Source organism: Bemisia tabaci, chromosome 1, assembly GCF_918797505.1.
Source record: "Bemisia tabaci chromosome 1, PGI_BMITA_v3".
Lineage (NCBI taxonomy): Eukaryota > Metazoa > Arthropoda > Insecta > Hemiptera > Aleyrodidae > Bemisia > Bemisia tabaci.
This window is the reverse complement of record NC_092793.1, coordinates 74,584,693-74,603,892: the sequence shown is the minus strand read 5'-3', so window position 1 is coordinate 74,603,892 and position 19,200 is coordinate 74,584,693. Positions and strand designations below refer to the sequence as shown.

Sequence of the window (19,200 nt, the reverse complement as noted above, 5' to 3'; positions counted from 1 at the left end):
CAGAAGGTGCCAATTGCCTGATGATCTCTGGGAGGAAAGGGGGCGATGGCGATTGGACGTCGCAGAGCGCGAGGCTGCGCTATAAAAGCGGCTTTATGTATGTATTTCACTCAAGATTACATGGCATTCCTTTGAAAAATGACTTTTGTAAACAACTGTGTTGTTAATTTTCCAGACACTTGGCTCTTTCATACTCGACGAGGCATTCAAATATGTCGCGATCGGACAGACGCGGATGTTTGCAGCTGGACGGCAAAGAAGGCTACAACTTCGGCAGACAGGGAGGCATCACCAACGGTGCAGCCTGGTACAGCGTCGAAGGAGGTATGATATCCCTTTAATTTAATATTATATTGTATTATATTATATTATATTATATTATATTATGTTATATTATATTATATTATATTATATTATATTATATTATATTATATTATATTATATTATATTATATTATATTATATTATATTATATTATATTATATTATATTATATTATATTATATTATTAATTTATATTAATTCATGTACGGAAATTCTCACTAGAGTAACAAACTAACTACCTTAAAAACTCCCATCGTCTTAATGTAAACTATACGGGGTCTGCAAACTGATTATTGAAATTGATAGATTAAGCGATAGACAAAGAAAACGAAGGGGAAATGGAACAATCCTATTGGTGGAAGCGGGTGGTTGTGGTTGTACTTGACCCAGGAGGTAAATGACAGACTAACAACTAACGGCAACCCTATCGTTAGCCAACAAAATTTCCCCCTTAATCTATGACAACTACTCGTTTCAACCAATAGGATCGCTCTATTTTACCTATGTCATTTTTGTCCATAGCTTTGTCTATCAATTTAAATGAACAGCCCGCAGGTCTCCCAAGGAAACGAGCTTTTTTCCCCTTGGTAGGTCCTCGAAATAGCATCATAAAAAAGGATAATTTTTGCCAACCTCGGATGAAATTCAGCAGTAAACCTTCGAAGATGGATCTTCGTAAAGAATGACAATGAGTTAGGTACCACTACCTATAAAAATTACAAGATGCAGAATACAAATGCTATAAGTGCGAACCTACCTGAATAATTACGAAACTCGTAATGAACCGTCTTTCATTTTGTATTTTGCGCGGTGATAAATCATTGTAATCCCTTCCGAGGACCCGACTCTATTGTATATTGCTGATTTTGACTCGAGATTGACAAAAATCGTCCGTTTACGATGCTATTTTGAGGGCCTCCTCAAACTTCCCTTAGTCTCAGTGTAAACCAAATGGGGCTCCCTTAGGAAGGAGCTGTTTAAGGAATGACTAAGAATATGATCCCAAGGAGCATCTATATGAATACGAACCAAAATGCAGTGAAGAACTGAATGCATCGACAGCGTTGCCATTATATTGTTGACTTAAAGTTACCTTCTCTGCAATTTAGGTCTCCACATATAGTTGCAACTACATACCTATGCTAATGTGCTCAGTCTAATCTTTGCGTGTAGCGAATTTGAATGAATTTAAAAGTGAATTAATTGGACTATTAACTTACTGTAACGTAGTGAGTGCTATGTTTTGTTACGATTGCAACTTCAAGAGCTTTTTTGACCTTTGAAGTTCATTTTAGACTGCTTTTTCACCAAATTTAATGTGGGAAGAATTTATTAAATTGGAAATCCTTATCCCCATCCTTTACGAGAATTTCGCATCCAACTTACTCGTACCTAATTCATCTTGCTTCCCTTTGTGCTTTTACGTTCCGAGTTATCTGGTTATCCTTAAGTCAAATTTGGCAATTCTATTAAGATCGCTCCTAATTCATTGTAAGTGTGTGCAATCTAGAATAATTTCCGAGGGGCCTTTTTTTCATCAGCAAGCATCCAAAAGTCAGCCAAATGACCTTCCTCATGGCAGTGATTACAAGTGTCGTCAGATAATTTTGCATGCGGAATTTTTTTTTTACATTAGTTCTTAATTACCGTTATTCTATAGTCTGGAGTGCGCGAGCTATATGGAGTGTTCCATAAACGTGGTATATGAATAATACATTTTAAATGAACACAACTCTCGATGAAAAAAGGAAAAAGTGCAGGGCGCGTTTAAATCGCGGCTGATTTATAACTCCTCCATTCTAAGCCATTTACAAAGGGAGAATGCGGTAATGGTCATATTCACGTTTAAATCGGACTCTCATTACGAGTCGTAAATTCTATTTTTAGCGCTGAATCGCTCGGAAAATGTGAGACATTTTCTACTCCTGTCTCCTTACACAATCCGTCTACGGAAATAGATTTTGCTTACATTCAGTTTTCCTTTCATCGCTATTACTTAAAGAACTGAGAGCACCTCAAGACGTTGCCAAAGGAAGTATGTCACACGACTGTTGAATCAATCTGTGACAATTTAAAACTTTCCGGGGAAAATTAAGTGAGTGCACCACGAGGAATAGGGGATATCTTGCTATTCCAGATTTTATAATCGGTTTTGTCGAGAAACTGTGGTCTTTTCCTTGCTCGCCGTGAAAAAGGATGGAATTCTGAGAACAGTAATAAGATGTAAAATTGTAACCTGGAGTTTGCTAGTTGAAAAATGCGTACCTCAGTTCGCGAAGATGTAAGTGTAAGTCCCCGTTCATGTTTTATCTTTTCAAAAGAACCGTTCCCATTGAAACTATCCATAAATTTGTTCCTTCAATTCTAAAAACAAAACTACGCATAAAATTGCAAGGAAACATTCTTATCAGTTTTTCTTAATATAATAAAACATGATAGGAGATACTTTATCGTTACATTGATATAGAAATTTTTCGCATTTAGTCATTCACATTTTTTTTATATACTTTTTTTATTTATTTTTTTTTTTTTTTGTTGACAACAAGACTATGAAGTGAAAATTTTTTATCGGAACCGATATCACGTATTGTTTCCTTTTCTTTTTTTCAATCATGCATAAATGTTTCACTCTTGAGAAACGAGTTTGAATGTAGGTTTGAGTGTTATCAATTTGACGTACAAAATGCTAAAAAGAACTAAGGAACAATTATAAAATCAAAAAGAACTGTGAAGAGGAATAGGATTGATAGGAACCACGAAAAAATCGATTGAATAGAAATCAACTATATGTCACGCAAACCCAATGCATGTAGTTCTTTTTGATATAATTAATTTTAATTAGGTGTCGCAGAGCGCCAGAAAGCGCCATAAGAGCGGCTCTTACATATAGGTACCAATGTTAATTTTAACAATATAAATACCAATTCTGGGTGATTGATCTTTTCGCACTTTAAAGCGCAGTGGGTTGAACTTGGGTTCGAATTCAGCGAGATCCACAAATATAAATGCTCTCATTAGCCATTCAAAAAATTTACATAAGACGGCACTAAACCCGAGGAACACCCTATAGCATGTGTCGACGCGACTTGCGGGCTAGCACAAAAAGAGAGTAGGGACATTGACATTTCAGACGGCATTTTTTGTCCGCGGTAAGTATCCGTAACGCGATTTTCCCCGTTTAAAACTGTCTCTTGCATCACTCTCGAGTGACTGAGAGTCGAAAAAAAAGGACGCTCGAATTATAACACTTTCTGTCTTTCCGCAGGAATGCAAGACTTCAATTACCTGTCGTCGAACGACTTCGAGATCACCCTGGAGCTTGGGTGTGACAAATGCCCGTCCATCGACCGCCTTGAGCATGAGTGGAACCAGAACAAGAAAGCTCTCATACACTTCATGTGGCAAGTAAGTAACCTCCGAGTCACTGGGGTGGAAAAAAATTGTTGATTATGATACGGTGCTCGTACTAGGGGGCACACTCCATGGCCGCTACCCCAAGTCGCAGTAATCGCGATAAGTTACGATTCGATCGGAGAATGTATCGCAATTTTATCGGCGTCGATTTATTGCGATATTATCGGAAACGAAATTGCGATTTTATCGCATATAGCTACTATTAAATCGCGATTTTATCGAAGGCGATTTATCGCAATATCATCGAAACAAAAATCTTGATGAATTTAAATACAATTTCGATATTATTGAACGCAATTTTATGTAGATACAATTGCGACAACATTGAGAATAATCGCTCAGATGTTGATGGTCTTAGCGATTTTATCGCCAAAATATCGTGAAAAAATCGCAATTTAATTTCGAAATATGGCGATTTTTCAGTTGAAAAATGCTCCTGGGGACGCGACCCAACCACAATCCAAAAATTTTCTCTTCAGCGAGGCTCGGAACAGTCCAAGATTGGCATCCACTGTAGATCATAATATCCTGTCGATGAACCGTCATCAGTAATTACTTACCTACTTTCAAATTCACGTGACAAGATAGGATTACATCGGCCACTCGCCGATCAAAATTGCAAATTATTCTCACGCCAAGGATAACAGGATAGGCTTACGCGGCTCCGGTATCATCTTATCTGGTTTTCCCGCGTGCGTCTCAGATGTACCGTGAATGCTTTAGACTTGTTCTCACTCTCACCTCGTGAACTTAAGTTCGGACCAGCCAGGTGGGCATGAAGCGCCACCTCCTTTCCTATCTCAAAGCATGACAGAGGTTTTGTTATTCGCGATTCGGCTTATCCGGGATTCGACTTATCCGCGATTCGACTTATCGCGATTCGACTTATACGCGGTTCGGCTTTCCGTGATTTAGCTAATATTTATAATCGACCGAAGCCTGTATATCGACGGTGTAGGTCGGTAATCACATATCTCGTTTGCGGTGTCTGAAAATCTTTACCTCTATGTTTTTTTTTTTTAAAGGGAAACAAATTGACATAATTCCTTGAAGTTTTTGCAAAATTTTCTTCGGACAGGGAAAACAAATCACGGCAGTTTTAAAGAATTGCCGTCGAATAGTTTTCCGTTCAAAAAATAAAGTATGACAGGAAGTCTGTAACGTCGCAAACCGTGTTATGTGATTGCCGGTTTACACCGTCGATATGTCAGATACAGGACAACGGGACAAATTGCCATGAAACCAGTGAATGTTCGAAATGATTACTTAATTTTCGACTTCTTCAAAGAAATAACAAGTACGGTGCCCTCAACTACCTTTTGACCCTCAAATTGGTCAAGCATGTGAAGTGCTCAAAAAAAGTCCCTCTTTCGCAAAAATATTTTTCACTATCTCTTCGATAGGTACTCAGGCTCAGTCCGGGACGAGGTGATAATGATCGATTATCGATATTTCTCCATTTAAAGCTGTGATAAAAAATCGATTATTAAAGTGTTCGTTGCGAACACCCTATTAATCGATACTTTTAAATAGGTTTAAATGGCAGATTAATCAACCAATCGCAAAACTCGCCACGCCACTGGCTCAGTCTTGAAGTTGCATATGAGAGGGTGTGCGGACATAATCCCGCGGCAAAAATTCCCTGCGACAAAATCCTGTGATCAAAATCCCGCGGTCTAGTAATCCCCTGCGACAATATCCCCCGCGAAAAATAACTTTTAATCAAAAGCCATTTGTGTTCGAGGGAAAGACCAAAAGACTTGGGTACCAAAACAATATGGTAATGCGTTGCGTCTGAAAACAAAATTATAAAATGCCGAGCGCTCATATACACGGAGATTGAAAAAATTGTAATAAATTTGGGCGTCCATTAACATGCACCTAATTCGGCCAAAATTCGCTCAAAAGAAGTAACCAGTGTCACGAAGAACGGATTACAAAAAGAGGCACTTCAACTCACGCCGTAGGTTTTGATGATGTAGAAAATTAACCAAATAGCGTAACGGCTTCACTGTCTAAAGTTCCTGCGATGAAAAGGACAGTTCAAAAAGCTCGCAGTAAAGCAGAAAACTGTTCCTCCCAATCCTAAAGATAGTTTCTAATTCCTCCTAAAGAATCCTAAAGAGCAATTTTTAAAGGTATATCCCAATTCTCTTTTTCATCTTTATCGAATCAAAAAACGCTAAACGTGCTGTCGTGCAGGATTTTCGTCGCCGTATATGAAAATGAAAGTTAAAATTGACGATAAGCTCCCAAACTACGTATCTCGGTTTGCAACGTTGCAGAATTCCTTTTCGAATGAAAAAAAAGACGTGGTTCAACGCAAAAAAAAAAATAAATAAATAAATAAAAATAAACAAATAGGTTTATTTTGGATGAATGCACTATGTAGATCTTCACCTCGATTTTTAACTCAAACTGGAAAGTATTACGCACACAATTTTCTTTAATTCATGAAAGAACTTTCACAACTGCAAGGAGGAATTTTTGTTAACTTCAGTTAAATATTTACAGGCACATCTCGGGATCAAAGGAGAAGTGGTTGATGCAGTCTCTGGGGAACCCCTAGTAAATTCGGTCATCCACGTTAAAAATGTTACTGATGGACAATCAACAGAAATCAACCACGATATCACATCAGGTATGCCACTCTTTTGAAGTCGCCTTCATTTTACTCCGACGCAATTTACGCGACGCTAGGACAAACTCGCGCTGCTGAGAGGATCTCTTCACAAATTCTTGTCAACGTTAAGTTGACGAGTTGACAGTTCTATTCCTCAAAATACTTTTATTTTCAATTCAAGCTCCTTACTTTATTTCCAGATTGTGTACAATTCATTACAAATTTTTTTCACATTAACAATCACATATTTGAAATATTTTACGCCCAGTAAAAGGATGGTATGACAGGGAGTTTCACAAGAAATGAGGGAGTGCCAAACTTTTCGGCGTTTTTAAATCAACAGCTGATGGTTAGCTCCTTTAAGAAAAAAAACCCATCGTGACTAAAAGAGTCCGACATGGTTCTATCTAAAAGGCTGACGTAGGTGGATAACTCAGAAGGAAGGAGAGATGGAAAATGTAGGGGGGAAAATGAGACGGAAATATGAAAAGAAGGTAAAAAATGTGAGAACTTTCGCTGTATCAAGAGGGAACTTGTCCTTCATCTTCAAAATTGTACTTCAAGCAATTTTTGACCAGAACAGCTTGAAATCGCTCTTGTGACTATATAGTCTCTTTTTTTCAAATATTTTCGGAGAGCCTCCCTTCGGAGCTAATAAAGTCCTCCATCCTCAACTGGGGTGTATTTTTTACCGCTCTTTAGACCCCCTGTACATGTGGTTCCTCTCTGCCCCTCCACCCTTTCTGAAACTTTTGGCCCAGTGTGGCGGCTCAATACCATCAGTTTCCCACGAGGGGTAAATGGAACATTGTCCTCCTCTCCACCCCTCAGAAACTAATTCAGCCACGCTTATGTGTTTTAACTTTACCCTGGTAAAAATTGGCAGTAGAATCTGTGTTTCAAAGTATCATAGGCCTACAGCCGGCTGTAAGATTTCCAATAGCTTCTATAGCCGGCAACACAATTTCCTGTAGCTTTTTATAGCCGATGGCGATTAAGCAAGAGCCTGGCGATAAAATGTATGCTATTTACTAATTACGGATGCTAGGACTTAGTGAGTTTTTGGACTACCGCTCTCTTCTTGGGCCGTAGTATGTTGATTTATTTTTCGAGGAAAGCTCCGCACTTTTGAAGGATGCCTGCCATTCCTAATATATGGGAGCGCCTTCAATTTCGTATGATACTGTGCAATACCTCTGGTGTGAAATAGTTGCTTCAAGCGCCGTGGTACGCTGCGGCGCGGCGCGGCGAGCAGGCAGCCAGCGCGTAACGCGCATTGGCGCCTACAAACCTAACAGGGATACTTCACGCATTGCGCAATGCGTGAAGTATCCCGTTAGGTTTGTAGGCGCCAGTGCGCCGCCGCTCCGCTTTGTGTAAGGCTCTAATATTTTATCTCATGGAGTCAGCGTTTTTCAACTCATGACTTTGAAATGTTTGCACACTCTATATGGATTATTCTCATTTTAATTGATGAGAAAAAATATGTAGTAAAAGAAAATATAATGTGCGTTTTGTAAATATTATAAGGTGATTCCGTACAAACTTCAGGATTTACAAAGCACACAAAGTTCTACACAATTTCTTATAGCCTTTTGTAGCCGATGGCAAGAAAGCAAAAGCCAGGCGATAAAGTGTAAAGCCTGGCGATAGGAACTATAGCCCGGCTGTATAATTTTTTATCGCTTCGTGTAGCCCGGCCGTATGATTTTTTCCACTTCCTACAGCCAGCTATATGATTTTCTATCGCCTTCTTCAATCGGCTATAAGAATTCCTATGGTATTTTGAAACGCAGCTCCTATCGCCAATTTTTACCAGGGTACTGATAGACTCCGCTCATTTTGATTTTCCCCGACTTATATTTATCTCGGACCAATTTCAGTGCACAATGGGGATTACTATCGACTCCTGACTCCTGGGACTTACGAAGTGACTGCCAGCCATCCGGGTCACATCCCGGAAACGATCCCCGTGAAAGTGTTCCCGCAGGAAGACCGCCAAGAGGCCCAACGGGTCGATTTCAGACTCATGCCCATCAACGTTGGCGTGAGTAACCGAAAATTCTGATCTCAATGTTCGTGCGTGTTTGTCAATGTTTGCCGCACATCCTTTTTTGCCACAATGAATCTGACGTTTGCGCTAGAGTGCAAGCTTTTCGCTATCCGAGAGCCCCTCAGAGAAATAGATTGATTTTATGTTTCACTTCCTAGGGTGATTCGCACTGTTTGAGGTTCCCCCCTGGTCTGTTAGAGTGTTTAGATTATTCGAAAATGATGTGTGGGCGAGTCTTTCAAAATGTCGGTTAGTATCGGCAATCTTTTTTTTTTTTTTTTTTTTTTTTTTTTTTTTTTTTTTTTGGAAAAACATATATAGAATGGAAATGATAACTCGATAGCAAACTTGCAGTTTTTTAATGATGATTGATTGATTCAAACACATGGAATTGAATTTGTGAGATCATCGATAATCTTAAAATCATGATTTGTAAATCATGTAAAATTAAAGCGTTAAGGCTAATTCGTTTCTAATTTTACAATTAGCAATATTATACGCTGTTTTCTCAAGCATATTTCACTCTGTTTCCAAAATTGTAAAATGAGCCTCGACCACTCTTGACCCCCCAAAATGCCATGAAATTACTGTCTAAAATTTGCTAAATGCAGGTTTTCGGAAAATCTGTAAAATATTGGATAAAAAATTTCCGACGGTTTTTTGGTGCGAGTATAAATTGGGAGAATAAATTTTACAACATTGAAAGGGAATTAGATATTTTCTTTAAATAATGACGTATCATATTATGTTTTGTTTATTTTTGCACGTGTGTGTTTTTGTTTCAATGTTGTTTGCTGTTTTACGTTTCCTTGCTACCGCTTTCCAGGGTCGCAGTCCGCCATCGTCCAAAGTACCAATCGGTACGTGCGCAGTCGAGCGCCTGCTGATGCGCACCGGCAATTCGCCACACCGACACGGGTTTTCTACCCCGGCGCCCGCTAGACCTTGCAAAGGACAACAGGATTACTCTTCGCCTTTGCCGCCTTTGCCTTTTCCGCCCCCCGAGGCACCCCTGGCGCCTATTACGCCCACCACATACCCGCCGACCCAGTACTGGGCGCAGGACTTCTCCACGCCGCTACCGCCCCTCATATCCAAAGGGGCGCAAACCTCACCCGCGCCCGCGAACTTAATCCCCGTATCCATCTCTACGAGATTACCGCGCCCCATTGCGATCTACGGAGACTCGACGCCCGGCCCGCAAAGTTTCACGAAACACGCGCAAAGTTGGCCGGATTTCTCGCAGAGTTCACCGAGTTTCGCGCAAAGTTCGGTCGGTTTCACGCAGACGCCTTCCTTCGCACCGACCGCGTCTAGTTTCGATCGCAAGTTGACGAAGGGTTCGTCCGATTCATCGTACGCCTCGCGGAAATTCTCGCGACCCGCGTCCGATTTCGAGACGTCGCTGAGCGTCGTGCCGAGCCATTCCGGTTTCGCGCAGCAGCCTTCGCTGAAAATCGCGCAAAGTTTCCCGCAGAGTTCCGGTTTCGCGCAGACCTCGTCCGGGTTTGCGCAGCCTCCGGTCTCGTCCGGTTTCGCGCAGACCTCGCTGAAAATCGCGCAAAGTTCCCCGCAGAGCTCCGGTTCGTCTGGGTTTGCGCATCCCTCGGTTTCACCGAGTTTTCCGCAGACTCCGCTGAAACTATCGCAAAGTTTCCCACAGAGCTCCGGTTTCGGGCAGCACTCGCCCGTTTTGACAGAGACTTCGAGCTATTTTGTGCAGAAATCACCCAAGGTACCGCAAACCGCGTCAACGTTCGCGCAGACTCCGTCGAATTTCGCAGGATACTCGCTCGGATCAGGAGGAATCCCCAGCAATTTTGCTCAGTCCTCGTTGAAACCGTCTCAAACTTTCCTCGGTCAAGCATCCGACTCTGCGCAGTACTCCAATATCGCGAAAGCACCCGGCGGTTTCGCCCAGACTGCACCCACTTTAGTGCAAGCCCCTTCGAACTTAGCTCAGTACTCGATTAATTTCGGCGGAGCTCCCAGTGACTACGCGCAATTCCAGCAAAGCGCGCCCAGCCACGTCCAGACTTCGTCCCCAAGTCCGAGACAACACGGTTTCGTGAAAACTTCTTCGAGTTTTACGCCCGGTTTTGGTCCGACTTCGATGAGTTTTGCGCCCACTGCGCCCACCTTTGCGTCGCCAGCGCCCAGCTACGCGGTGCCCACTTCATTCGGGGGCGAATCCGATTTCCGCCTCCTCTCACCGATCGTCTCCAAGACGAACTACGCCTACTGGCCGACCTCCAATAGTTCTTATCCAATCTGGCTCACAGCTTCGTGACATCCGCTCAACTGAAGATTCAGGAAATTTGAAATGAAAAGTAAATGTTTATTTCTCATCGGCTATGAACGCTGCGGAATGGAAAATGGATCATTGGTGGTGGTGGAATGAATGCTTCGGGGAAAAAATGTATGGGAATAGTTGCGGAATCAATGGGAAAGTTGCCTAACTTCTTTGAGATATTTTGACGAACAACTTACTAGTCTAATTTTGCCGTCATCAACAGCTTGCTGATCAAAATCGACTACTCACTGATACTAATGACATTTTTGTAATATTAGTGCGTGGGATCTTTTCGCGAATGTAGTTCTAGCACAGGTTACTGAGCGCATTTAAGGTGATTCGTCAAGCTCAAGTGACGTGGTCGAACTGGCATGCGATATAGCGCATCGATTAGGTCAAAAATCTCGGTCGATTTTGAATTTTTAGCGAAAAAAAGGACGATAGCCCCTGCGCATGAGCCTAAAGAATCATTCTAAACCCAAAAATTAATAAAATTCCGAGAAATGAAAGCAGAATAGTGTTTGGAAAAAAACCTCGCATTCGATTCAGCCATCAATTTCTGTATCGAATGCGAGGTTTTTTTCCAAACACTATTCTGCTTTCATTTCTCGACATTTTGCTGATTTTTGGGATTAGAATGATTCTTTAGGCTCATGCGCAGGGGCTATCGTCCTTTTTTTTCCCTGAAAATTCAAAATCTGCCGAGATTTTTGATCTAAGAGATGCGATATATCGCATGCCAGTTCGACCACGTCACTTGAGCTTGACGAATCACCTTAATATTCTTTTTCAATAGAAGGAGTCAGTCACTGAACTCCTTTCTTCGGTCAGCTACTTGAATTAGTCGTATTTTACAATTGCTGCATGCAAAATTTTAAGGGTGCATGTGACGGTGACGCATTTATTTAAATAATCATAAAATAATCAAAATAAAAAAATTAAATAATCATTAAATTGTGAATTATCTGCATGAAGATTGCTTTTATTTGTACGTGGTTTTTTTTGTATGTTTGCGGGGAAACTCTATTTTGGTAAACTTTTATTATTGGCTACATGCGCCACGCGATGAACACTACCAAAGATTTGAGAGACGTAATCGGGCCTCGTTTTTTAAATCTTTCGAATCCGACCGACCTATCTTTGGCAGCATAGCGGAGCATCGCGAGTGCATGCCGCGCGTCATCGCGCCTTCAATTTTGCGGATGCGCAACACGGACATCCATCAAGCACGAATAGTCGTATCTCTGCGCCGCCAACAACGCGCGTCCTTCCCCTTGCTCTATTTCCATATTGCGTTTGTTTACGTTTGTGTAATTTGTAGTTGTGCTTCAAGGCATGGTGCTATGCATATTACTTTTACTTTAGTTTGGAATTTCGTTTGACTAAGTTTATTTTTAGTTCAGAATTATTCCCTGGACATAATCGATAATAGTAGAACGTGTCCTTTGAAAATTTCCAACATTGACCTTGTAGCATTAATGAGCAACGATTGGAGTGTCAAGTTTTTGAAATTATCCTATACACGTTTTACCTTTAGGAATAGTTTCATCACAGTTACTGCACTATCACGATTCTTCGTATGGTTGCATGCTGCTTACTCTCTCAATTTAAGGTGCTAAAATAATCGCTATTTGATTGTAATGCAATCAAGATTGAAGGAACGCATGCCTCTGAACCTTAGTTGCGGCATTGATATGCAAACACATTGGTGGATTATTCATTTTTTCATTCTATTCTATATTTCATTTTATTTTATTTAATTATATACTGTTGAGAAATGAAACATTTTAAAGCAACATCGTTTAAAAAATTTATACTTTACCGTAATTTTTCATTTTAAAAATCCTACTTAGGTAGAAAAACCGTCGTTGTACCAATGGACCCCCCCCCCCCCTCCACACACCAACAAAAAACTAAACATATTCTTTTGAACTTTATTTCATGAGTGCTCCAGATCTGTTTTATGTATTTGGCGACCTCTGCTAACGATTTAAGTTGCACAATTATTTAATTATCAATGTGAAATATGGATTGAATATAATAGATGCATGAAAAGTGTGCAACACAGTTGCTTAAATCGACCACGTGATTCAGTCCCTGTTTTTCCGAGGATTGAGGCAATATTCAATTGACATTAAATTATAATCCGATATTTTTCTCTTCGCAGATTGATCATTTGTTGCTAAACGACAAGGACTACGAGAGCGACCAGAGCTACGACGAAATGGTGCGAAACCAAGTCAACTACATGAAGAAGTACGTGCAGAACATGCTACGGCCACATCGGAGTCATTTCCGGGCAAAACGACTAGCGCGCCCTCTGGAGCTCAGAACCCACAAGCGATCGTAAACCCGTAACGACAAGACTCTCGTGAATCGTTACGACTTCCTCTACATCCCGATTTCCATTCCTGTAATCAAACGTTTCCCTCAGCTGGACCAACATCATTTGAATTTTTTAGGATATCATCTCATCAGTGGGGGGGGGGGGGGGGGGTAAATCCCCCAAGCCAAAGTAAAATACGTTGGTACGTCAAAACATTTCCTCCAAGCTTTAAAAGTAATCATGGACAATTTCAATGAAGAGTTTATGGATTTTTGGTCAAAATAATGGAGTGATAATAAAAATTCAAAGAGAAGAACACAATTGTACATCCATGAAAATCCATTTCCCAAGAAATTCGCTGACGTTATAATGTTTCTTTGGTTGCCCTTTGAACTACTCATATTTATCTCCATTCGGGCAGGAGCATAAGGTGCAATATAGATATTGAGACATTCCGTGAAACGGATTTTTCACCGAAGACAACTTATAATTATTTATCCCTCCTAGATTCAAAAATGAAATGCTCGTTGTAGAGCATTTGCAGATAATACAAGTGTGTTTCTTGAAACAATTCAAAAGAATTGCTCCCTTTCAAACATTTTCGCAAATAAACTTCTCCTTTTTCACCATGAGTCCATTGTGAGCGGCACCTACTTCAACTTTTGCTGTGACTTTTTTGAATCACAGAAAAAACCATACAAGTCGTCGAGTACCATGATCGTTCGAAAAATTTAATGAATATCTCAGTACAGAGATGGACTGATCCATTCAAGTTTATTTTTTAAATCAATATCATCCGATGAAGACGCATCCGGCAAGCATAAAAAACCCGCCATCGAAATGATTTGAATAATTCAAAATAATTTAATCATAAAAATTAAGTTAAAATTAAGTATAAGAAAACTTTTATCTTGTGAGGCGCAATTCTTGGAAGTAATTGAGAAAAATATATTGAGTTACGAAATTAATTATCAATAATTTTCTCATTGTGACATCATGAACTATTTTAAGTGACTCATGCTGATAGCTGCTGCATGTGCGCAAGTTTGTTGATTGTAACTCAAAGCAAAGCAGCAGAGAAAATCAGTTTGAAACGTCAACCGTTGTATATGGTTTTCATCGCCATTTTAGGAAACATTGAAATGCACTCAGGAGAACTTTTCAAGTAAACTTACATTTAGCCTATATCTTAATGAGACGAATAAACGTAAAAAATAACGTGCACCTTTTCCATAAAACAAAATTTTGAAACTTCCAACAACTTTTTCATGTTGTTTTCAGTTTCTTACTTTCACTCTTTTTCTCTTTTTTCATTTAATTCCTGAGAATCTCGAGTGGTTAATTATGCAAGATGTGAACTAAAGGGGGTTTGATTTTCAAAGTTAGCAAGAGAATGGCACTTAGCTGTTTCTGTTAGTTTTACAAACTCTTGACTATTGCATTTATTTCCAATTCCTGTGGCTGCAAATTCATCGTGATTATATTTTGAAAGTTTATCACCAAATGTACTTACCAATGCCTCCTGTGTGGTCAGTGTGCCACTGACTTTAAACTTAACCAAAGGTTTCAGAATCGTCAACTGTGATAAATATCTAATGCCATGTGCTTGTTTCTCGAGGCTATTTATTTTGGTGGTTGTCTTTCATTACAAGGTTGGATCTTTAGTTTTAATATCCTCGCTATATTTACCTCTCCACGACCATGATGTGACCGATTTGTCAGCTAGTCATTTAGGTATTAGACACCCGGTAGTTCTGTTTTTGTTATTCTGTATTCTTTATTTCGTTTGAATTTTATTCTACTGTTAAGAGAATTTAAGATAATGACAGCGTCGAAGTGGTTTTCACTGTTAAGAACTTCAAGTAAATATTTCCGGTGGAAACTATCCCACAAATAATCCTTCGACAAAAATGCTTTGAATCGCATCCTTGAAAGTACTTAGCTTCTAATATCTTCTACGCACGACTTCAAGGTTGGAACTTGGACATGTCAGGAAGAGAAAATATTTATACACTTACACCCTGAAAGGAAAAGTACGTACAGCTGTCTCAGATTTTTGCTTTACGAAGAGGAAGAAAGAATAAATAATACATCATTTTAAATGGAGATTCAAACGCTTCTATTGTACAAGTACATAAAAGCACATTTACAAGCATTCGTTGTATTTTGCATCATACTTCAGCAATTGAAGATAAAAAAACGTATGAAAGTGAATATCTCTCTGATTTACGTGCGTAATACCTTTCATCAATTGATTTTGCATAAATTCTCATTCAAAAATAATCACTTAAGTTTATTATACCAACTTTCAAAGTAAAATGCGATATCATACGTGGACGAACGAAGGACTCCAGTTCAAAAAAGTTGTCAAGGCAAGACATATATCCACCCATTCCACCCTCTTTAATCTGTATTAGATTTTTTACGGGTTTATTCATACTTGAACATATTAAAAAATGTATAAGTTATAATTAATGGTAATCAATAATTTTAACGCTGGTTTTAATTCTGTCAGCCCAAAGGTGACAATTTGACATCATGATTCTTCTGTTTGTCGATCGATAGCGTGAAGCATAAGGAGTTGGTTTCAGTTTCAACGTGCGATCCAACAATTGATTGTATACTTTGAAGTGTGTTACTTGCCAAAATTCGACTTCTTTTGCTTAATTGAATTTTAATGTCGATTTTTTATGTGATAAGATGGAAAACTACTTCTTCAAATAAAAGACATTCACATTTTCAGCAGTGTCACATTTTCTTCAAGCTAGACCGTTTTTCAAATTACTAAACCACACCTGAGTTACTCTATTTGTATAAGTTGATCATAATTGCAGAGGAAGTTACTCTCCTTTGCTTGGCTTCTTATACAAAGGATGTGAAAGATTTTTGGCCCTAGCCCTTGCAAGAGCGAAAAATTAAAGCAAGCTAAATGCGATACATACGAATTGAGAGACGATTTTATTAAGTCGAACTCTGTGACATGTCAGGCTTAAGAGCGGGTTTCGGCGACATGTGAGAGTTATGAGTCGAACACGGGTTTTACACCACGTTCCGATTTAGAGCTAGTTAAAAACCGTTCGGCACCAGCTGATCTTTGTTAACGTAGGATCAACAAACTAAGAGAAATGCACCGAAAAAAATAATATGCTGTTTTAGCATCTAGGATGTCAAAAATGTGTCTGGTGATCCCAAGATGCTGCCCCCCCCCCCCCCGCAGTTAATTTTACATCCTGTGAATGCAAATTCAACTGCGGGGGCAGTAAAGGCAGCATCTTGGGATCACCAGACACATTTTTGACATCCTAGATGCTAAAACAGCATATTATTTTTTTCGGTGTGGAGTGAAAATTAAAGAGACAAAATTTTGAGATAAAATTTATCACCGTATAATCCGAAATTTGACAGAAACGTTGCACAAAATATTGAGAATAAGATTGAATGAAATGTTTGTCGAATTTCCATACTATGATGCACTTTCACTGATAGAAGCTTGATGGAAATTCGTCTGAAGGGCTGAAAAGGCGTAACGTGTAGACGCACGGGTTTGATATTGTAAAGGATCTCGATTTTGGGGCAGCGCATGCACGCTTAATATGTATAGACTTGCTGACGTCACAGGTGGCGAGACAAAAAGTCTATGCGTGATTGGCTGGCTACAATCTGTATGGCTATCAGTTGCAAGTCTAGTAATGAAAGTAATGGAGATGAACTGAATGATAGGGTGTAAAGAGGATTTAAGATCGAAAAATGAGCTTTTGTAAAAGACGGAAAAATGGATGTTCAAAAAATATTGAAAATTGTTGACGACAAAGGATGTGCAAAGATTCTTAGCCCTAGCCCTCGCAAGAGCGAAAAATTAACGTAAGCTAAATGCGATGCATACGAATTGAGAGACGATTTTATTAAGTTTTTAACGCGAGTTTCTTTCTCATTTGATAGAATAATGATCGATTCACAGCAATTTTTTAAGCTACACGTATTCGACTGCCTTTAAGGGAATGAAAGCGTTTCTGAGAGCGAGAGAAAAAAGTTGTCCAAAAATCAAGTTGCATATGAGTGTCAACACAGCCAAAGATAGGAGACCTAACATACTCGATGCAAAACGACGGGACTGAGCGTTGAGCGTACACTAATAACGTGGTGAACGCTCAAAATGGCATTGATCCCCTCTGGGCGGGAGCCAGCTGCTCCATAAGGGGTTCGAAAAATCACCTACTCTTTTGAAAAACAGCAGATGTGGTCTTTTTTAAAATCACTGTAAATCGTTGGCATTTTATTCAAATTTAAAGTTCTAAAGTTACATTTTTAGAGGAGGATTTGCTCTCATTTCCTCGGAAGATAAATAATATGTAAGGAGAGAGGCCTACGAAATGAATCTTGACAAACGGAATAAGACAGGACACTAAAACAATTCTAATAAAGTAACAAAATTGTAAATTTGAATTTCTTTTATTTGATAAAATCCTTTTTTTCCCCATTCATTTTAAATTTCTGTTTCCACAATTCTATCAATCACCAAAGAAAACTTTTACATACAATTTTAATCTTCTTTTTCTTCTTTCTTTTTGAAAAAATGCAATTTTCTCCGAATTAAAAAGCAATTAAACAGTTGCTGACGGTATTTCATACCTTTCTACATGCGATAAAAGTATTAAACTAACAGTCGATGTCTTAAAATTAAATACATTAAAGTTACATAAGCTCTGTAGGAATATGGCATCATCAACTATTTGCACTGAATTGTGATAGCTGCACAGAGACAACGTTCATTAGGTTACCAATGCTGAACCGATATCCTTGTGACATAAACAAAATTTTGAAGGCGTTTCGCATATATTCTCCTCAAACAAAGTTCAAATATTCGAGTACCTACTGAAAATATAGTTTTAAGAGTCTTTCCGCCGATAAATTAAAAGATGAGGTACTTAAAGCGTGCAAATCTACCGCGGAAGTTAACGACCGAAGTTGGCTTAAAGATTTGCTGGAAGATATTAATAGACTTTCAAACATTTTTTGAACGGAACATTATGATTTTGTCGTTGATCCTCTACATGCATCGTAGATTTGCACGCCTTAAATGAGGGGCTTGGAAGACAAGGCGCAAGTGCAGTTCCTGCTACTTTGAGAAATACATGTTTGAAGTTTCGAAATTACACAGATCCTGTGGCGCAAAGAAAGTTCAAACTGACATTTTGATGCTTAAAAATTGGCATTTGGGAGCGAATTTTTTTCAGAATATGCATTAAGACTTAATTTTACATGAAATCATTAATATCTCAATTTTTTTCAAGAACTGCACTTATGTACTTACCTTGTACTCCAAGTCCCTCGAATGTACTTTGGAGGTGTGAACCACCATTTACTGTAAGCATGATGCTTCATTGTACTACCAAGTACAACTTTTGTTTTTTTGACGAGATTATAAAAGAAAATGCAAATTGGAACTAAAATAATACAGATTCTTACAATTAACTAAAGGCCTATGTTTACAGTCTAATAAAAAAAACAAAAAAACATGAGGCGTAGAACATTTGGATTGCATTTTGCAAAAAGGAACCACTAGCATTGCAATGATGCTAAGATTGTGCAACTTCATCTTTTGAAATAAAATTGCGGAAATCGTGAAAAACTATGAAATTTAGATAGTAATTTTTGTCTTAAATTTACAGTTTTTAGCGAGTTAAATAGAAACTATTAATGGATAATCAGATTTTTCCTCCAAGACAAAAGAAGTTGCACAATCTTAGCAGCATTGCAAAGCTAGTGGTTCCTTTTTGCAAAATGCAATTCATTTAGCACTTGGAGATATAAGTGCAGAGCGGCGGAATCGTTGCAAAAGCATCTTGTCAGCTATTCTAAATACGAATCGCCTTCGCTACGTCAAGAATAGTCGTAACATCTCCCAAGTAGCACAGTGCAACGAAAATATTGAAATTAAATTGCAATTTCATCATTTCAATAAAATTGTATTTATTTACCATCAAGTTGAAATAGTTTTAGGTACATCATTTAGTCGATTTATGACAATTTTAAACATTCAACAGAATGAGCTCCATGTGTCAGAAAGATACGCAATATGCAATGCAATGCAATGAATTTCAACTCATTTCAATTTTATTGCAAGAAGCTTCAATAAACGGAACCCCTTCAAATAGGAGCTAGGCAACAT

At 38.9% G+C, this 19,200-nt stretch overlaps 1 protein-coding gene across 2 annotated transcripts in view; it reads left to right on the top strand.

Annotated features, from left to right (window-relative positions):
* The window catches only part of LOC109033147 (carboxypeptidase E), a 45,112-nt gene extending 29,339 nt beyond the window's left edge, over window positions 1-15,773 (top strand). Inside the window, exons 6-11 of one of the 2 annotated variants that reach the window (XM_072306156.1) lie at window positions 176-324; window positions 3,588-3,727; window positions 6,251-6,377; window positions 8,243-8,406; window positions 9,239-10,742; window positions 12,873-13,039. In XM_072306156.1, coding sequence (XP_072162257.1) covers window positions 176-324; window positions 3,588-3,727; window positions 6,251-6,377; window positions 8,243-8,406; window positions 9,239-10,702 — 2,044 coding nt within the window. In that variant the 3' untranslated portion in view covers window positions 10,703-10,742; window positions 12,873-13,039. Of the gene's footprint in view, window positions 1-175; window positions 325-3,587; window positions 3,728-6,250; window positions 6,378-8,242; window positions 8,407-9,238; window positions 10,743-12,872 lie in introns of both variants that reach the window. The other variant, XM_019045610.2, reaches the window with a different exon arrangement.
* Window positions 15,774-19,200: the final 3,427 nt, after the last annotated feature.